Source organism: Leptodactylus fuscus, chromosome 9 (genome assembly GCF_031893055.1).
Source record: "Leptodactylus fuscus isolate aLepFus1 chromosome 9, aLepFus1.hap2, whole genome shotgun sequence".
NCBI lineage: Eukaryota > Metazoa > Chordata > Amphibia > Anura > Leptodactylidae > Leptodactylus > Leptodactylus fuscus.
The window spans coordinates 70,391,980-70,409,731 of record NC_134273.1 but is presented as its reverse complement, the minus strand read 5'-3'; the positions used below and the strand labels follow the sequence as shown (position 1 = coordinate 70,409,731).

Genomic DNA, 17,752 nt, shown 5'->3' with positions numbered 1-17,752 from the left:
ACCGTGAATCCAGTTCAGGTTGGGTGAACGTCCACCAGTTAGGTCATTAACCCTTTGAGTATATTTACCACCTTGGAGGGTAATGACCGAAAAATCTGCAAGTGTTGTTTTGTTGTCATTGGCACAAAGCTATTGCATACGGCATGGCTAGTGCGTTATATTACCTTTTAATATACCATTTAAAATTCTTATGAAGATTCAAGTATATATGAACACCGTTTTAGGTTTCAAGTTGGGTACGGGATGGCACCCTCAGAGGACCCGCCTGTGGCACAAACACAATAACAATGGCTAACTTTTGCCCTGGCTTTCAACCTTTGTATTGCAAAGGTTAAAAACCACAGGCGGACACGAGGCTGCGTGTTCAGTACGAGCCAGAGCAAGACCCTTTTCACTGCGGGTTTGTCTCTGTAATACTGTGTGGATGGCATTTCTTTAAATCCCACCCACAACGCTGCTACCGTACGTCACCACGAGTTAACCACTGGCGGTTTCACAGAGGTTCACCCGCTGCACAGCCGTCCTTAAAGGGGATGTTCTATGACTAAATACTGTACGGAATATGGTGGGGACTTTTATAAACCTTTTTTGTGCTGCATTCTAGTACATGGGCAACATAAAGGGAATCATTTCAATTTGCGCAAGATTTATTATGCAGTTACACTATGTGTAACTATATCTCAGAATAAAGTAGTACATGGCTAAAAAGGGTGCAGCGCTGCTCCTATTCATGTAATGGGAATGGTGCAGCAGCCCATTCTACCCCATAGCAGTGGTTCTGGTGAGCTATAGCGCTGCACTTGCATAAGGGGCGACCCCATGATTTGGGACTAGAAATCCCCATTAACCTCATGATAGCTGCGACCTCAGATCCTTGGTACTGTACACTGTACAACGGGAATGCAGCAGATTCTAATGTCTGCTGTATGGCCTAAATGTATGACTTTTTCTGCAGTGTGTGAATGGGATCTGGTAGCTTACTTCTGTTGCAGGTATTTTTACCACTCTGTAAAAAATACAACAAACTGCTCTGTGTGAGCTTGGCCTTACTGCCTCTTGGAAGATGCGTCAGTAACATAGTGTAGGAAAAGACCTGCTTGCTTGAGCAGATCTCAAAGGAGGGTAAATGAAATGGTTTGGGAGTCAGGTCTGTAGAAGCAATGTACTCTAATGATGATGTGTAATGTAAGACGGTCATCAATTATACATTTGTCAGGGTCAATTACATGGCGTACATTAGGAAGTGCGTGTAAAGCTCCCAGATGATTCCAGGATTAAATTACATTGTGTGCCCAGGTCCGGGCTGACGCACACGCAGATGACAAGTGCGCATTTCACATTGACTGCGATCATGATATTCATGCAGAATTTCATTGTAATATTTTGCATTTATTATGCATGATTGCTCTATTTTCTAGTTGGGTGTAACATGCTGAAGATTTCTGATTCTCTTTCATATTAGAGAGTCTATTTCCACCACAGTCCCTTCTTAACCCCTTATAGGCTGTTGTAGGGGCAGTTAGTGACGTAGAGAACAGATCTGTCTCGTGTCAGAGCATTCGTGCTACCGCAAATATAAAGTTTTAATCCGTATGCAAATAAACTGTTCATTGCAGCTATATGGCAAATTTAGTCGCATATACCGGTCATAACCATTGGTCAGTCTCATTTTGATTCCACGGTTTGTATGTAGACTACGATAGTTGTAATGTTTGTATGTCAGTTATTTCATGTAAGTGTTTTTTAGCTGTAAGTTATGTGATACCTGATATTTGTAGTCTGTCGTATTATATAGGATCATCTCCTGCTGCTTTATTTTTTTTCCAGCATCTTCACTTTCTATGTATATTGAACGACTACCTGCTTCATTCATGTTCATTACCAGTCAGTAACTCCTCTATCAGGTATATACATGGGTGATGATGATTCTGTTTCCACAGCATAAGTGTAATCCTCGATACTCCGAGGACTTTGTTCTGCAACTGGAGAAAGAGCTGGTTCAAGCAAGGCTAAAGGAGGCCGAATCCCACTGTGCAATGAAGGAAATGCAGGACAAGATACTGGAAATTGAGAAGGTAACAAACTTTTTTGGTTTTTTCCTTTTTTTTTTTTTTTTTCTTTAACGATAACTTTTGCTTTTTAGTTCTTTTTGGGAGCAACGTTTTGATTTATCTTTAATGCCTAAAGGTTTTGTTAAAACCAGATATAGATCTATAGGTTGCAACCCTGTAAAGGGAGTCTTCATTTTTACATCCATGAGCACTTGTTTGCATATTCTTTTGCCCTGAATTCTTAGAGCACCCATGATTTGTAAGACCCCTGCACACCATAAAATGGCCTGTTAAGGCTACTCCTTAAAGGGAGTCTGTCAGCAAGAAATAGTATGATAAAGTACACACACTACCTTGCTGGCCTTTGCATGCACTTTCAAAGGATGTGTTTTTTTGTGTCTGGCCAAGGCTCTGTTATTCTGCAAAAATTAAAAAATAAATAAATAAGCAAATTAAAAAATTGCCCAGCATAAATATAAAGCCCAGCCCTCTGTCCGGGCTCGGGCTTCAGTGAGACTTCTGCAACCGCAATGTGCACTTACTATACTTGCGCATGACATTACATTACACCCATAAGAGCCGCACCCGGGTATAGTTTGAAATCACTTGCATGTGCTTTACACTAACCAAAGTCTCCCTGACATCCGATCCTGGACTGCATAGGGATTGTTCTATAGCCAGTGGTATAGGACACTGTGGTGAGTGGTGCAAGCATTCACCCTGCCTCATGGTTCACTTTATTGATCTCCAGAGCAGTTCCCCTAGCTGGTCATGTAATCGGCCAATCTGCCAATTCACACACCAACTGGAAGTCCCTTTTTGTGTATAAGGCTATAGGCTCACAAACCATTTATGTGCCAGGTAAAATGACACAGAGTACACATAGGTCTGTGTGCTGCTTGTGCCTCTGTTGATTCATTGATTTGCTTCAGTGGTCCTGGGCTGCAAAACACAGGTATAGGATCTGTCCTGAGCTTTGCCCTGGGCTCTCAGCACCATACATGGGCCTCTGACACTGGAGTGTGTACGGGGCCATAGAATATAGTAGGCCTGTGTGAAACCTGCAAAACATAGCTCGCTAAAGTACATTGCATACATTCATCTTCATGGTCTATGAGAGTATGCATGTTACCCTATTACACTTGGTCACATGACCTGCGGGGGAACTATTTTGGCGCTCAATAAAGTAATGAATGGCAGGTGAGTGCTGCACCATTCACTACATATCCGTATGCCTTTGTGCCCCAGGGATAAAGCATAAAATATATCCCAGAGGGGGGGGGGGGGTCTTTAATATTCATTGTCACTCAACACAATCTTTGTTTTGTGGCCTACAAAAGGTTTGAGGTTTCTGCATCTGGTAATGATTCAGAAGACTGAGGTGATGTCACTAGTGATATTAGATGCTCCATCGCTGTGCAGTGACCGAGCTGGATGTCATTGCAAACCGATATATACATAGCATCAAAGACAACATCAAAGCCAACATCAGCTACACATGTAAAAGATAATAGGAATCTTCTAACTGTGCTTGTTGCCTTGATACAGAGAAATAATTCCTTACCAGACGAGAACAACATTGCGAGACTTCAAGAAGAACTTATTGCAGTGAAGATCAGAGAAGCGGAAGCCATCACTGCCATGAAGGAGCAGAGGCAGCAGATAAAAGATTTGGAGGAGCACTGGCAGGTAGGACAATGGCTGAAGTCGTGTGAAATAATCGGATGAAAATGCGTGCGACTGTGTCGGTTGTGGCCGAGTGCGTCATTGTACTGCTGAAAGTGTAATGTACTCAACTACAAGCGAAAACGAAAGCCATTAGTTCAGCAGTCCTTTAGTTTACACACTTCTTTTGATAATTCTTTAAAAAGATCCAGACCGAAATATTTGGTGTGAAACCCCCTGCAAGTATTATTTTTAATCACCACTAGGTGTCAGCGTAAGCATTGTTGACATGGAGAATATTCCAACATGAAAAAACAGACATTGGGGATTTATAATGGGGCGGGGGGTTAAACTCTGTTTTGTCCAAGTTAATGGTTTTTGTTGCCAAATTTATCAAATGTTGCACCATGGTTGAAAATTTTAGCTCAAATATTTCTGTCCTGAGATGTTAGTACACTTTGTACATCGCTTCCTTACTAGAGTGACATTCTGACAATTTTTGCAATTCTTTAAAGTCACATCTGAAGAGTTGGATGTCGGTTTGATGGGCTCACGGCACCCATTTTATTCCACCTATTATTAAAAATTGGCTTGTGCAGCGTCACAATTTTCTTGTCACAAGTGAGCGCAAAAAGTTGTCAAGTCCTGTTTTGAAACTTTTTGATGCCAGAATTTTGCCATGCAGGATTTGATATATCCCCCTCCCCCCCCCCCAAAAAAAAAAAAAAATAAAAAATAAAAAAATCAATAAATACACTTTTATAGTATTGACCTTTTCTTTGTGTTTTTGCGCTGTTTGAGTATCATCGCTCTACATTGCAGAGGCACTTAGCACGCACCACTGGTCGGTGGAAAGATCCGCCTAAGAAGAACACGGTGAATGAGCTGCAGGACGAGCTGATGAGCGTGCGTCTTAGAGAAGCCGAGAGGCAGGCAGACGTGCGAGAAATGAAGCAGCGGATGATGGAGCTGGACACCCAGGTTTGTGTTTACTTATGTGCAAACACATTGTTCTAAGGGTTAATAACGTGATCTGCCATGTTGAAAAACTTCTATCTGCAGTTGGTCAGAATTACACGATTGTGGCATGATTGGCCAATCATTGGCAACTTTTTGCAAGTCTTTAGGACAGGGGGAGGCTGCAGGGATCTGAGTGTTGGGCCTATTGAAATAGCTGATCAACAGAAGTTTTGGATGTTGAACCCCCACAGATCGCAATTTGTTGAGCTAATGGATAGGCCATCAGTATGTAAGTCATGGAGAACCCCTTTAAGGCAAAGGTCCCACATTGAGGAAACGCTAATTTTTTTTGTTGCAGATTTTGCTGCGTTTTTTTTTTAAAAAAACTAAACTCGAGTGGATTTAACAGAAAAGAAACGTCTTAGAGCTTCCTTTTTATATTTTCCATTCCTTTCCAAATCCACCCCTGACTTTGGCTCAAAAAAAGCCGCAAAATCTAAAACAAAAAAAAAGCTGCATTTCCACAACGAGGGTCCTTAGCCTAAAACACAGGGACAAGTATCAGGAGTTTCTAGTTCTGTAGTAATATTTCACTGACGGACATGTGCAATGGCTATTATGACTTGTTAGACATCCCCCACCACATCCTTCCTCTTGTCCCTGATTTATAACTTCTGTCCTTACTTGATCCTTAGCTTTGTCACTGACCGCTGTCATTGCTGCCGTTCTTCAGTAAGTTGCACAAAATCTTGTACATTGTGTAACAAGAAACTGTTAAATAGGTTAGTTCTGTGCAACTACAAATAGGAGCTTTGCAATAGCAGGTTTGTCAATTTTAGAAGACATAGGATGGTTTGTTATTTTCCTGGTATTGGGAAAAGTCTAATCCTTCCACATCTCCCTTTACCTAAAGGGGTAGCCAACAGTTATCGCCTAACCACAGGTTTGCTTTATAGTGATGGGACCTCTATTGATCCTGAGAATGAGGTATGGTAACCTACAGTTGAGTGGAGCGGTGGTAGTATATGCCGTTTCATTCGGGGCCTGATAAAATGGCCTGTAGGGCTTTTAATCTTCTGTATGTAGAAGTGTCAATCTAGTGTTTGGCCACTAGATGGCACTGTCCCACTTGGAATATACAGTATATTACCTACTGAAATGTTAAAGGGATTGTCCAGTTCCTGTTTTTGTTATTACTGGATACTGTTGTTACAGGGGATATAAACATAAACATCAGATTCTCTCCTCATCCTACGTCTCCATTACCAGCAGATCTGTTCATTGTATTCTTGTAATTGGCTGCAGTGGTCCTTTCCCACAAATGGCACGGGATGTATACAATGAACAGAGCTGCCAACATTGGTAACAGAGGCGCAGGGAGAGGCGTGGTTTCGCTTTTTGTGTTTATATCCCATGTAACAGCAGTCTTCAATAATAAAAATAACAACTGGACAACACCTTTTAATTCATCTTTATAGCAAATCTTCTGGCATCTTCACAGTGTACAAAGCTGGAACCCTACTGTGTTGTGGCCATGCTGATCTGTGGTAGCTCCGCTCCCATTCAAGTTACTGAGCGCTGACATGCAGTAGCACAGCACTGCCACTACACAATGTACGGTGCTGTCTGTTCTTGGATCTATACCCTATTCAGAAAACAGCTGATCAGTAGAGGTGCAAGGTGTTGGATCTCTACTAAACTGATATCGATGGTCTGTGCTATGGATAAGGCCCTCTTAATTTTGCTGATAAACTTTGGATTTAATTAATTACACGACTTGATTTACTTATAGAAGTAGCTATAAAATCTGTTGTATAAATTGTTGCAGATTTTTGCTTTACGTCAAGCATTTTTAATTTGTAACTAATCGTGTGATTGAAAAGAAAGATAATGTATTTCAAGAGGTGCTAAAGCCACTGCCGAGTGGAGATATCTCTGCATCGAAGTCAAAATGCATATGTCTTATTTACAGGTCTCACGGAGAAGAGCTAAGGTGAAAATCTGTTTGACACCTTGCTGTCCTCATTCATCTCAATTGTGCTTTCTTTGGTCTCTTGACAGAACCAGATAAACAGCAACCATCTCCGGAGAGCAGAGAAGGAGGTCAACAGTCTGCAAGCCAAGGTGCAACATCTGACAGCTGAGAACAAAACCCTGCACAATCAGTTGACTGAGGCCAAGCGAAAGCAGGCAGAGATTGAGTGCAAGGTAATGCAGAATGAGGTCAGATGATTTCTGCTGGCGTATAGGAAAGCAGCTGAGCTTTGTGATATATAGATATGGAGCAAAAAGCAGAGAGAATCGTGACTGGACTCTCGCGGTCTCTCCTAGGAGTCCAGACTACCCCACCCACATACAGTGATTGACAGCTCTCCCTGTATCTATGTGTATACAAGAGATAGGTTAGTGTAAATCACCTGCCAAATTCTGTATAAAGTGTTCTCTGTCTGCTGAGACCCCCACCAAGTTAGACACCCCGTCCCTTGCTGATCAGTTATATATTCTCTGTTGTATGGACAGAGGATATATGCTCACCCCCATAAGTATGGATTCTGATGAAGCAAAAAAAAAAAAAAAAGGAACCTCTGACAACTACATATATACATATATATTAGGAAACTCCTTAGCAGTGACTTTAACGCTTAAGTTAAGTTAAGGGCTAAGCTTTAAAAGAAGGAAGACTTGGCTGGTGGTACAGATTTTTGCAATTGATAGTGTGGTAGGCTATAGTGTACCCTAGTTTCCTTTTTGGGAAACAATTTTTGTCTAAGAGGAACCAAAAGTGAATACAATGAGCTTCTTTGGAATGCCTTTTTTTGTATTGTATATGGGGTAGCTATGGTGCCCAAGAACAGAAGTGCTTAGTGTCACTGTGTCTTCGTTTCCCTAATGGATGCCTTGCTTCTGCACTTGTCTTCACATAGTTTCAAGCTGACTGCTATGGACATTTAGTGCCAGGCCTAAATGATTGAAGAATATTATGTGGCCAATGATCTGGTCATGGCAGCATTTATGATTTCAACGTCACCCTTATTCCAGGGAGTTTAAGTGATTTTTTGCAGTGAAAGTAATTTATTCCCTATCCACAGAATAGGGGATAACTTGCAGACCAGTGGGGGTCTAACTGGTGAAACCCCCACTAATTGGGAGACTTTTCGCCACCACTCCATTCATTTCAAAGGGAGCTCCGGAAATAGCCGAACAGCAATTGGTTATCTCCAGAATAGATCAGTGCATGAAACATCCATGTTCCCCTGATCAATGGGCGTCTGAGCAGTCACAGCCCCACTGATCTGCAAGTTGACCCATTATCCTATGGATAGGGAATAACTTGTTTCATGGGAAAACACCTTCAAATCTTCAAAGTCTCAGTTATAGTAGCTGAAAGACTTTACAGAGTGACTCCATGTCTTGATTCTCCTCCAGAGTGTGTGTGGTTGGGGAAGGGGGGTGTCATTCAGGTCAGTCACCGATAGATTAGGTATATTGGATTTCCATTTTGAGGATTGTCATGCCGTGCCCATGCCCCCATTTAGATTCTTGACCATTCCTACAAAACTAAAGATGGCCATGATCATTTTAGGTTTTGGTGGGACTGGCGAACCGTCTAATGTATATGGAGGCCTCGCATCTCTCCACCAATGGTAGAATGTCAGGGAAACAGCTGTCTATTGTGACAAGTTGCATGGGGTCGGGGCCCAAGCTGAGCTTTGGTAACAGGGCCGAGAGCATTGTTATACCCCTATACACTGATAATACGAGGCTGGCATTACAGCAGTAACTGCACTGATAGTCCCTGCTTTGTGCTGAAGCTGACACGCTGTGCTATATTAATAGAGATGAACTGAAAGCAAAACCTAAAACGTGAAGGTGAGAAATGATTCATTGCAGAGTGCTATTGTGATCGAGTCTAACAAGACCCAAGCGCGCACTTCTGGGAGGGAAACTTTTACAGTCATAGTGAATCAAGGGAAGAAATTGACACGAAAAATATTCAGAACCTGAAAAATAATCTCTTAAAGTTCAGTGACCTCTTCAAGTATATGTATTTTTGTCTCAAATCCCTCAACAGACACGTCATACTCTACTTGTACAGCAGTGCTTCTTGCCATCCATTGTATGGGCTCTGATATCTCAACTTCTGGGAGTTAGTATTTTGGGTTCTTGATCCAGAGATATATTCCAATTCTATAGTTATAGCTAGGAAGAACTTTCCCCAAAAAAACATCTCAATTGTCATACACCTCATGGGGTGTTTGGCCTGTGTGGCTCAGTGCTTAGCCCTGTTTCCTTGCAGCACTGGGGTCCTGGGTTTGAATCTGACCAAGGGCAGAATCTGCCTGGAGTTTGTATGTTCTTCCTATGTTTGCATGGCTCTCCTCTGGGTACTCTAGTTTCCTCCCACATGCCAAAATATACTGATGGGTAAATAGTAGAGATCAGCGAACACTACTCGAAACAGCAGTTTCGAATAGCACACTCCCATAGAAATGAATGGACGCTTCCATTCATTTCTATGGGAGCGTGCTATTCGAAACTGCTGCTAGTCTGTTTGTTTTTTTTTGTATTCTGAACTGTATAATTCCGTATTCATAAAAACAGAATGTTTTGCGTCCTTACTATATATTAGGAAATGAAACCCACAATGGCTTCTATTTACTGATCACTATCGCACGTGCATAGAAAATTCACATTAAAACCAATATTGGGAAAGGTAACACTTCCATATTACTGTATGTGAACCGCTCTGGGTGTTACATGACTTCTCCAGGAAATATTTGCTATGAGTATGTCAGTTGAGCTGTTAAAGATGTGTACAGTCATGGCTGTAAGTGTTGGCACTCCTGATATTTTTCCAGAAAATTAAGTATTTCTCCCCGAAAATTATTGCAGTTGCACGTTTTGTTACACACACATTAATTTCATTTGTGTGTATTCGAACAACTCAAAAAATAAATAGAGAAAAAAAAGCAAACTGGACATAATTTCACTCAAAATTCCAAAAATGGGCTGGACAAAATTAGCACCTTTTCAAAATTGTGGGTAAATAACTTTCAAGCATGTGTTGCTTGTTCCCAACTCACCTGTGTTAAGTAACTGGTGTGGGCAATATAAAAATCACACCTGAAACCAGATAAAAAGGAGAGCAGTTGACTCAATCTTGCTTTGTGTGTCTGTGTGTGCCACACTAAGCATGGAGAACAGAAAGAAAAGAGAACTGTCTGAGGACTTGAGAACCAAAATTGTGGGTAGATAACGGTTTCAAGCATGTATTACTTATTCAGACTCACCTGTGGCAAGTAACAGTTGTGGGCAATATAAAAATTACACCTGAAACCAATTAAAAAGGAGAGCAGTCGACTCAATCTTGCATTGTGTGTCTGTGTGTGTGTGCCATGGAGAACAGAAAGTGAAGAGTACTGTCTGAGGGCTTGAGGACCAAAATTATGGAAGAAATATCAACAATCTTAAGGTTACAAGTCCATCTCCAGGGATCTTGATGTTGTTTTATCCACGGTGTGCAACATAATCAAGACATTTATAACCCATAGCACTATAGCTAATCTCCCTGGACATAGGCGGAAGAGAAAAACTGATGAAAGGTTTCAACGCAGGATAGTCTGAAAGGAGAATAAGCAGCTCCCATCAGGTTCCAAAGAAATTCAAGCTGTTCTGCAGGCTCCGGGTGCATCGGCGTCGGTGTGAACTATCCGTGGTCTTTTGAAACACTATGGCAGGAGACCCAGGGGGCGCCCACTGTGAGACAGAGACCTAAAAAGCTAGACTGCACTTTGTCAAAATGTACATGAGTAAGCCAAAATCCTTCTGAGACCACGGCTTGTGGACAGATGAGATCAAGATAGAGCACATCTTTTCTTTGTAGGCCTCATTCAGTTTGTGGTAATATACACCGCACCAACAGTCAAATATGGTCGAGGTTCAAAGATTTTTTGGGGGGGTTGCCTCGCTACCACTGGCACTGGGTACCTTGACTTGAATTTTTTGGGTCTCAATGTAGGTCCAAGTGTTAGAAAGCTGGGTTGGTGTCCTAGGTTATGGGTCTTCCAGCAGGACATTGACTTGAAATTTGCTTCAGAAAGCACATAGAAATGGATGGAAAGGAAGCATTGGAGAGTCCTGAAGTGGCCAGCAATGAGTCCAGATCTAAAGCCCATTGAGCAAATTCGGACAGATCCTAAAATTGCTGTTACAAGAAGACACCCTACAAATACGAGAAACCTGGAGCATTTTACAAAGGAGTGGTCCATAAATCTAGCTGAGAGGTGTAAGCAGCTAATATAACAAAATGATTGACCTGGTGTTTGTACTTTTTTGCAGAGCAAGGAGGAAGTGATGGCAGTAAGACTACGAGAGGCAGACAGCATTGCGGCTGTGGCTGAACTCCAGCAACAAATAACAGAGCTAAGATTTCAGGTAATTCATTGTATGTGTCTCAGACCATTGTGCTAAAGAAAACCCAGAAGGCCTTATCCTATAAGGTTCCAAACAGTGTTCAAGTGACCCTAGAGGTAGGTTTACATTTAGGAGAACACAAGCTGGTGCACTTTTATCAAATGAAATGCACCAGAAATATAGCACAGTGTGCACTAGAAGAGTGACGGGAGTCTCAGACCTTTTTTAATTACATTCTGCAAAACGCATGACCGATTTAACATGAGATGTAATATCATAAATAGACAGCTTGTAAAGGTTTATATTTGTCCTGAGAATTTCTCAAGATCTAGGAGTGACTCGGGCTCATCTGCCCCAACCAAGTACTGCACTCACATTCCCCTGCTGGGGCGCCAAGCACGCAATGTTGTAGGAATCCTGTATCTGATAACAGAATGTAAAGTATTAGATTTCCAACAGCTTTTTCAATACATCCCCCCCCCCCCTCCTCTTCTTACACAAATGTCACTTTATCACACCTTTAGGCTACCTGGACCCATGTGACTAAAGGAATATCATGTGAAGAATGTGATGTATGTTTGCATAAAACACCAAATTAATTAAACGCATTAAAAAAACAATCTAGCAAAGAGTTAGAACATAATGTATGGCACCACCTAGTGTTCAGATGGTATAGCAGTGTGTATGTCCACCTAATGAACTGGTGGACGGACATGCTCAGTCACACTCGCCACAGTCTCCTTCTTGTTTACTGCAATGAGCCCTCCTTGTTAGGTAAGTAGCCAACCCTCTGCAGGACCATGGCAGTATGACTAAGACTCCTTCTGCAGGGAAAGAAAGAAGGGACTGCCCAAAGGAGGCGGAGGGCTAATTCTGTCCAGAACCCATCTACAGTCGGGGGCGCATATAAGTTCATTATGATGAAGAAAAAGTTAATGCTAGAAACAATGCAGATTCCTTAAAATCAGCTAATAGCTTTCCTGACTTAACATGACCCTGACTCATGGGATAACCCCTTTAAATATGTAGGTTTGATCTTGTAACAAAATGTCCTCTTCCCCTTTCATTATGTATTAGAGAAACCTGAAAATCTTCAGTTCCTTATGGGAGACTACAGAGCGGCTGATGTATGGCAAAAGCAATGATGTGTGCACAGGCTTCAGTACCTGGTCTGAAGGGGTTGTCGTCTATCTATCTATCTATCTATCTATCTATCTATCTATCTATCATTAATCAGTGATTCGATTTTGGATTTTTGTGGGGGGGGGTTTCTGTTCTACCCCTACTCCACCCCCTTCTTTATGGGCGCAGTTACTGCTCAACCCTTAGAAGCCTCTACATTGTATAGAGACCTTGTGATGCGACTGCATCCGCTAGCTTGCATGTCCAACATCAGATCTAGAAGGCTACATACACACGACTGAATGTGCAGCCCGAGGGGAGGGTCCGTGTCATAGTGGAATGCACTTGGATGACATTAGAGTGACACTTGTTCCCCATGGTCATTGGGTTTCCAGTCCATTCTGATGATATGAGAAGCGTTTGAGCGTATACACCTCGCTATGTACATGAGCTGTTGCTTATAGTGACCACTCTAATGTAATTCTTCTCCACCCTTTGCTCCGAGGGAGTGTTTGTACAGGGTAAGCAAGCTTCATGAAGGAGAAGGAGACCCCAAAAATGAAAAGACCCTTTCCCATTACATTTTTTTAAAAAATTCTATTCTATTTCACTCCAAATGTATACACACTATATGCCTGTAAATCTGTGTATATTCATGCTACTGGTGCTTCATATTTCCTTGCACAGCACCTGCAAACTTTTAAGGTCTTTAACTGGTAAGAATGAAACTTTTTTTATTTGACCACCATTTTATTCAGAGATATTGAGGTACTCGAACTCAACCACAGCATATTTTCTATGTATAGGACCTTGTTGTGTGAACATTACTTAATATCTCAGTATGGTTTTAGAACGTACATGATCTGGTTTTACTTATATGTAGATGGTAGTACAAGTACGTCATACGGATGAAGCCTTGCAGTGGTTCCCCACAACATGTCTAGTCTCATAGTGGATCAAACCAAAAATTTTTACTGCTCTAAGCAACTTGTTGCAAGAACAGGGTCTCCTGCAGAATTCTACTTTTTGCCTAGGTTTTCTGATCACCTGCACTGATAATACACGAGTAATATCAGATCCTTTTAAACAACATTTCACAATTCAGATCTAGCTAAAAAAGGTGATAAAAAAAGAGGAGTGTTGGACGTGCCGATCGATTGTCGAAGGATCAGCTGAATCTCTAATGCAGGGATCGGCAACCTTCAGCACTGCCGCTGTCATCCGAATGCAAACTTGTTCATATGGTCATGGAATTTCTAGAAAAATGAATGGAGCATGCTGGGAGTTGTAGTTTCATGATGGCTAGAGTACTCAAGGCTGATGACTCCATGTGTGTGCAAACAAGCTCATTCAGCCTAAGCTATCGAAGATCTGTGGCAACCCACCTAGAACTTGTATGTATGTATGTATGTGTATAATGTCGCTATATACCTTGTCTAGCCTTCCAGCAGTACAACAAAGATACAGTCTACAGAGACACATTTGGGGCTTGTCACCTGAGTCCGAAAAAAAAATAAAAAAAAAAATATATATATATATATATATATATATATATATATATATATATATATATATATATATATATATATATTAAAATCCTGATTCTTTCCCCAACAACTGCTGTCAGGGAAGAGTCAGGACTTCCCTCATGCACAATAGATGGTTGACGGGTTTAGCTGACGTTCATCTAATCTATAGTATAGCAATCTTAAGGCTGAAGCCCCACTTTGCAAAAAAGCAGCTTTTTTTGTTGCAGATTTTGCTGCGGTTTTTTGAGCCAAAACCAAAAATGGCTGCAAAAGGAATGGGGAATATATAGGAAATTCTTATATTTCTACCTTTTACTCAATCCACTCCTGGCTATGGCTCAAAAAATCACAACAAAATCTGCAACAGAAAAACCCACATCTCGCAGTGTAGGGCCTCAGCCTAAAGGAGGTCTGTCATCAGAATCCATCATATCAACCCAGCCCTGCAGATAGGTTAGGGTTACCTGAATCCTATTGTGAATTGCTGCCTCTGTTGTTGAGATCGCGGTTTTTGTCAATATGCAAATGAGTTATTTGGTGCAAAAAGGGTTTTGGTTGCTACTTACCACTTTGGAGTAATGGCTACACCCATGTTGCCCTAAATGGCTTATTTGAATATTGACCACAATCTTGAAAATGGAGGCGCTGATTTACAAGGGTGACTCTCATCTATCTGTATTTGTGGGGTCTGGTGATAAAACTCCCTTTAAATCCATCACCCTCTAATACTGACTTGGTTAGTGGCTTGACCTATGCTCATAAAGTTAACCTCTTTATTCTGGTAAATCTGTCAATCCAGAGGAAGGCCTAAGCCAACATTGAACAGCATAAACGTATTGGCTACAGACTAGGAAAAAATCCTCTAAAGGGATTGATGAACCTCAAATTAACCAAAAACTGATACCAGATCTCATCATAATAAATCAATTAATGTAGGAAATACAGTAGAGTACCAACATATAACCTGTTAACTTTCCCACTTAGGTTTTCGATGACAAAATTTCCACCTATAGAAGTATAGAAATAATAAAACCAATCTTTAATAATCCGTTGTACAGACATTAAGATGCCCATTATATCCCTGTGTCAATATTTTACATTGTTAGCAATAATAATGAGGAGATGACTCTGCGGGATATAATCCGTTCTACACAGTAAAGCTGGAAAGTAGAGAATAGTGTATAGTGTGCACCCTAATGGTAAGCGTGAACAGAACCAAAAAAAAAAAAATATTATTGGGTTTATTTAAAATCATTCCAATAAAATTAACTAGTCCATGTATAATGGATATAGGATTTCTATCGGTCTGTTTTTTAGCCCTATCTTGGTGTTTTCTTCTCTTTTCTGAGGTGTGATTTTTAAACTTTATAGTGGTTGTTAAAAACTTATCATTTCTACATCTCCCTCTTCAAGCTTCATTTCCGGCTGTAAAATAGAAACCATGAAATCTCAGATAGTTTGGCCCTGCAGAAACTGCACAAAGTTTATGGTTAGTATGAAAAAAAAAATCCCAATTGTTGGCTGTTCATAACAAAAAGCCTGTGTTTAATATATCCTGTACGTGTGGATGATGGATGACGTGTGATATATATTTATTATTAACTTCGGGGTTTTTCCCCCTCCATATTCTTCCCTCCTCTTGGTCCATCATCGTGTTAGACTGACCAAATCTGCCGGGATGGATCCGAACTACTCTCGTGTTTCAGATGGCAACCAGCCAGACACTGTGCAGTTATCTGTTTGACTCTTTGTTTACGGTCTTCTCCTGTTCCTTCTAACCACCATGCCTTCATCTACTTCAGAAGTGCCCTTTTTTTACTTTTGAGGAAGGACAAACCCCAATTTCGGAAGAACTTACAAGAGATTGCAGTTTACACGCAATAGAGTAGGAGAGGAGAAGTGGAGGAAGTGTTTCCTAAGTGTACTATAGAGGGTGGATTTCCATCAAGCAATTGTGAACTCTCATCTACCCTTTATAGTTTCTTCTTTTATTATGTGTGCGGGTTTATTACACGATTTATAAGATGATTATTTAGGGTCACTGTTTTGTTGTCCTGGTCTGTTAGAGGAGCAGAACCATGTATAATCGGACTGAGGTAATAGCTGTGATATGTATGTGATGTCGTCAGCAAGAAACACGGGGACCTCTTCAACAGCAGGGTTTTTTTTTATTTTTGTTTCTTTTTTTAACATTTGGGTTCCTTTTTATCCCCAAACTCATAACATATTAACTTTTTCCATGATTGACTCTACCAAGACTGGATGGTGGGAGTTGAAGTTTTGCTGGTGACGTCCTTAAGTCTATAGATAGACTTGGAACAAGAAAGGCAACTTTTTGAATAATCAAGTACCGTATCTACTCGATTATAAGCTGACCCGAATATAAGCCGAGGCCCCTAATTTTACCACTAAAAACTGGGAAAACTTATTGACTCGAGTATAAGCCGAGGAGGGGAGGGAAATGCAGCAGCTACTGGAAAATATCAAAAATTAAAATGGTCGGAGTTTTTGGGTGCAGTTGCTGGGGAAGGGGAGGGGGTGTTTTGGTTGTCTGTCTGCCCCTTCCCTGATCTTGAGGACTGTCCCCCCCCCCCCCCCCCACACACACACACACACACACTTGGAATTCAGTCTGGCTGAATATAGGGGATCTGCAGTGCTCCTATTAACCCCTTCCCGATGGAACAGGAGCACTGCAGATCCCCTATATTCAGTAGACCGGGCACTGTCAGAGACACATAGACATGAGGTATCCTGTGTCTGTCATTTTCTACTTTTGTATGTATTCTAGGGAAAGGAGGGATTTACAACTTTTATTTTGTTTTAAAGCTTTTTTTTTTTTTTTTCTTCCTACTATTTTATGGGAGATTCTATACATTGATATTGTAGCTGGTCATAGGACCCCCCCCCCCCCCCCCCCCCAAAGAAAAATAAAAAACTTTTTTTTTTGCTGACTCGAGAATAAGCCGAGGGGGGGGGGGGGGGGGGCTCTTTCAGTACAAAAACTGTGCTGAAAAATCTGGCTTATGCGCGAGTATATACTCTAGTAATAGTACTTTTAGTTCTATTTAAAGGTGTCTACCACCTCCCCCATGCATATTGAACTATTTCCACTACATTACAGTGATCAACAATTTGTTATTTACATCCCTATTATTGATTTGGAAAGAAAACCACTTTGCAGCCTTATGTGAATAAGGCAGTCGGTGCACTGGGGGCAGGCCTTCAGCTCTGGGAGCACGGTTTTTACATCACAATTAGGATGGGCAATGTCAACAATGGGAGAATCAACTCTCAATGCATGGTAGTGGTGCAAGGCAGTAGATGGTAGGGGTCTGAGCAGCAGTGTCCTGGGGAGAGGAAGGCCCGCCTGCAGTGCTCCAGTTGCCAAATTTGCTTAAGCCTTCAGAGATTTTTTTCTTCAAATCTACATAAGTGACCTACATAACAGACATGTTGTATATCACTGTAATGTGCTCTATAACAGTGGTGACAGCTGAATATACTTCAGGAAGATGATAGACTCTTTTAAAGGGAACCTGTCAGTGATTTTGGACAGGAAATCGCTCACAGGTCAGTTCCTTGTGGACCAGGAATCTAGTTCCCTGTATGGCTTTAAATTGTATTAAAGCCATATGTGCCTACAATAAGATAAGGAAAAAAAAAAAAAGTGGCTAAGGCCCTACATTGCGGAAATTTTTTGCCTCATTTACTTGAACCAAGGCTGGCAGTGGCTACAGAAGGAATGGGAAGTATCTCGGAAGCTCTTATACTTCTCCCTTCTGCTCAATCCATTCCTAGCTTTGGCTCAAAAACACACAGCAAAATCTACACCTAAAAAAAAATCTGCATTTCCGCAATGTGGGGTCTTAACCTAAATATACTTTCATTTGTATAGTGTCTCTATTTAGTATTACGGCTCATCCCCATTTACTGAGCTGCAAGGTGAAGACCATGACGTGACTGGCTTGTGAAGAGAAAATGGCGCTCACCCAGGCTTCAGGGTGCTGC

At 41.3% G+C, this 17,752-nt stretch overlaps 1 protein-coding gene across 5 annotated transcripts in view; it reads left to right on the top strand.

Annotated features, from left to right (window-relative positions):
* Positions 1-17,752, top strand: part of EVI5 (ecotropic viral integration site 5) — an 85,350-nt gene that overhangs the window by 48,037 nt on the left and 19,561 nt on the right. For all 5 annotated transcript variants that reach the window (XM_075286552.1, XM_075286551.1, XM_075286549.1 and 2 more), the window contains 5 exons: positions 1,941-2,075; positions 3,600-3,740; positions 4,539-4,697; positions 6,738-6,884; positions 11,016-11,111. In XM_075286552.1, the coding sequence (XP_075142653.1) occupies positions 1,941-2,075; positions 3,600-3,740; positions 4,539-4,697; positions 6,738-6,884; positions 11,016-11,111 (678 nt within the window). The remainder of the gene's footprint in view (positions 1-1,940; positions 2,076-3,599; positions 3,741-4,538; positions 4,698-6,737; positions 6,885-11,015; positions 11,112-17,752) is intronic.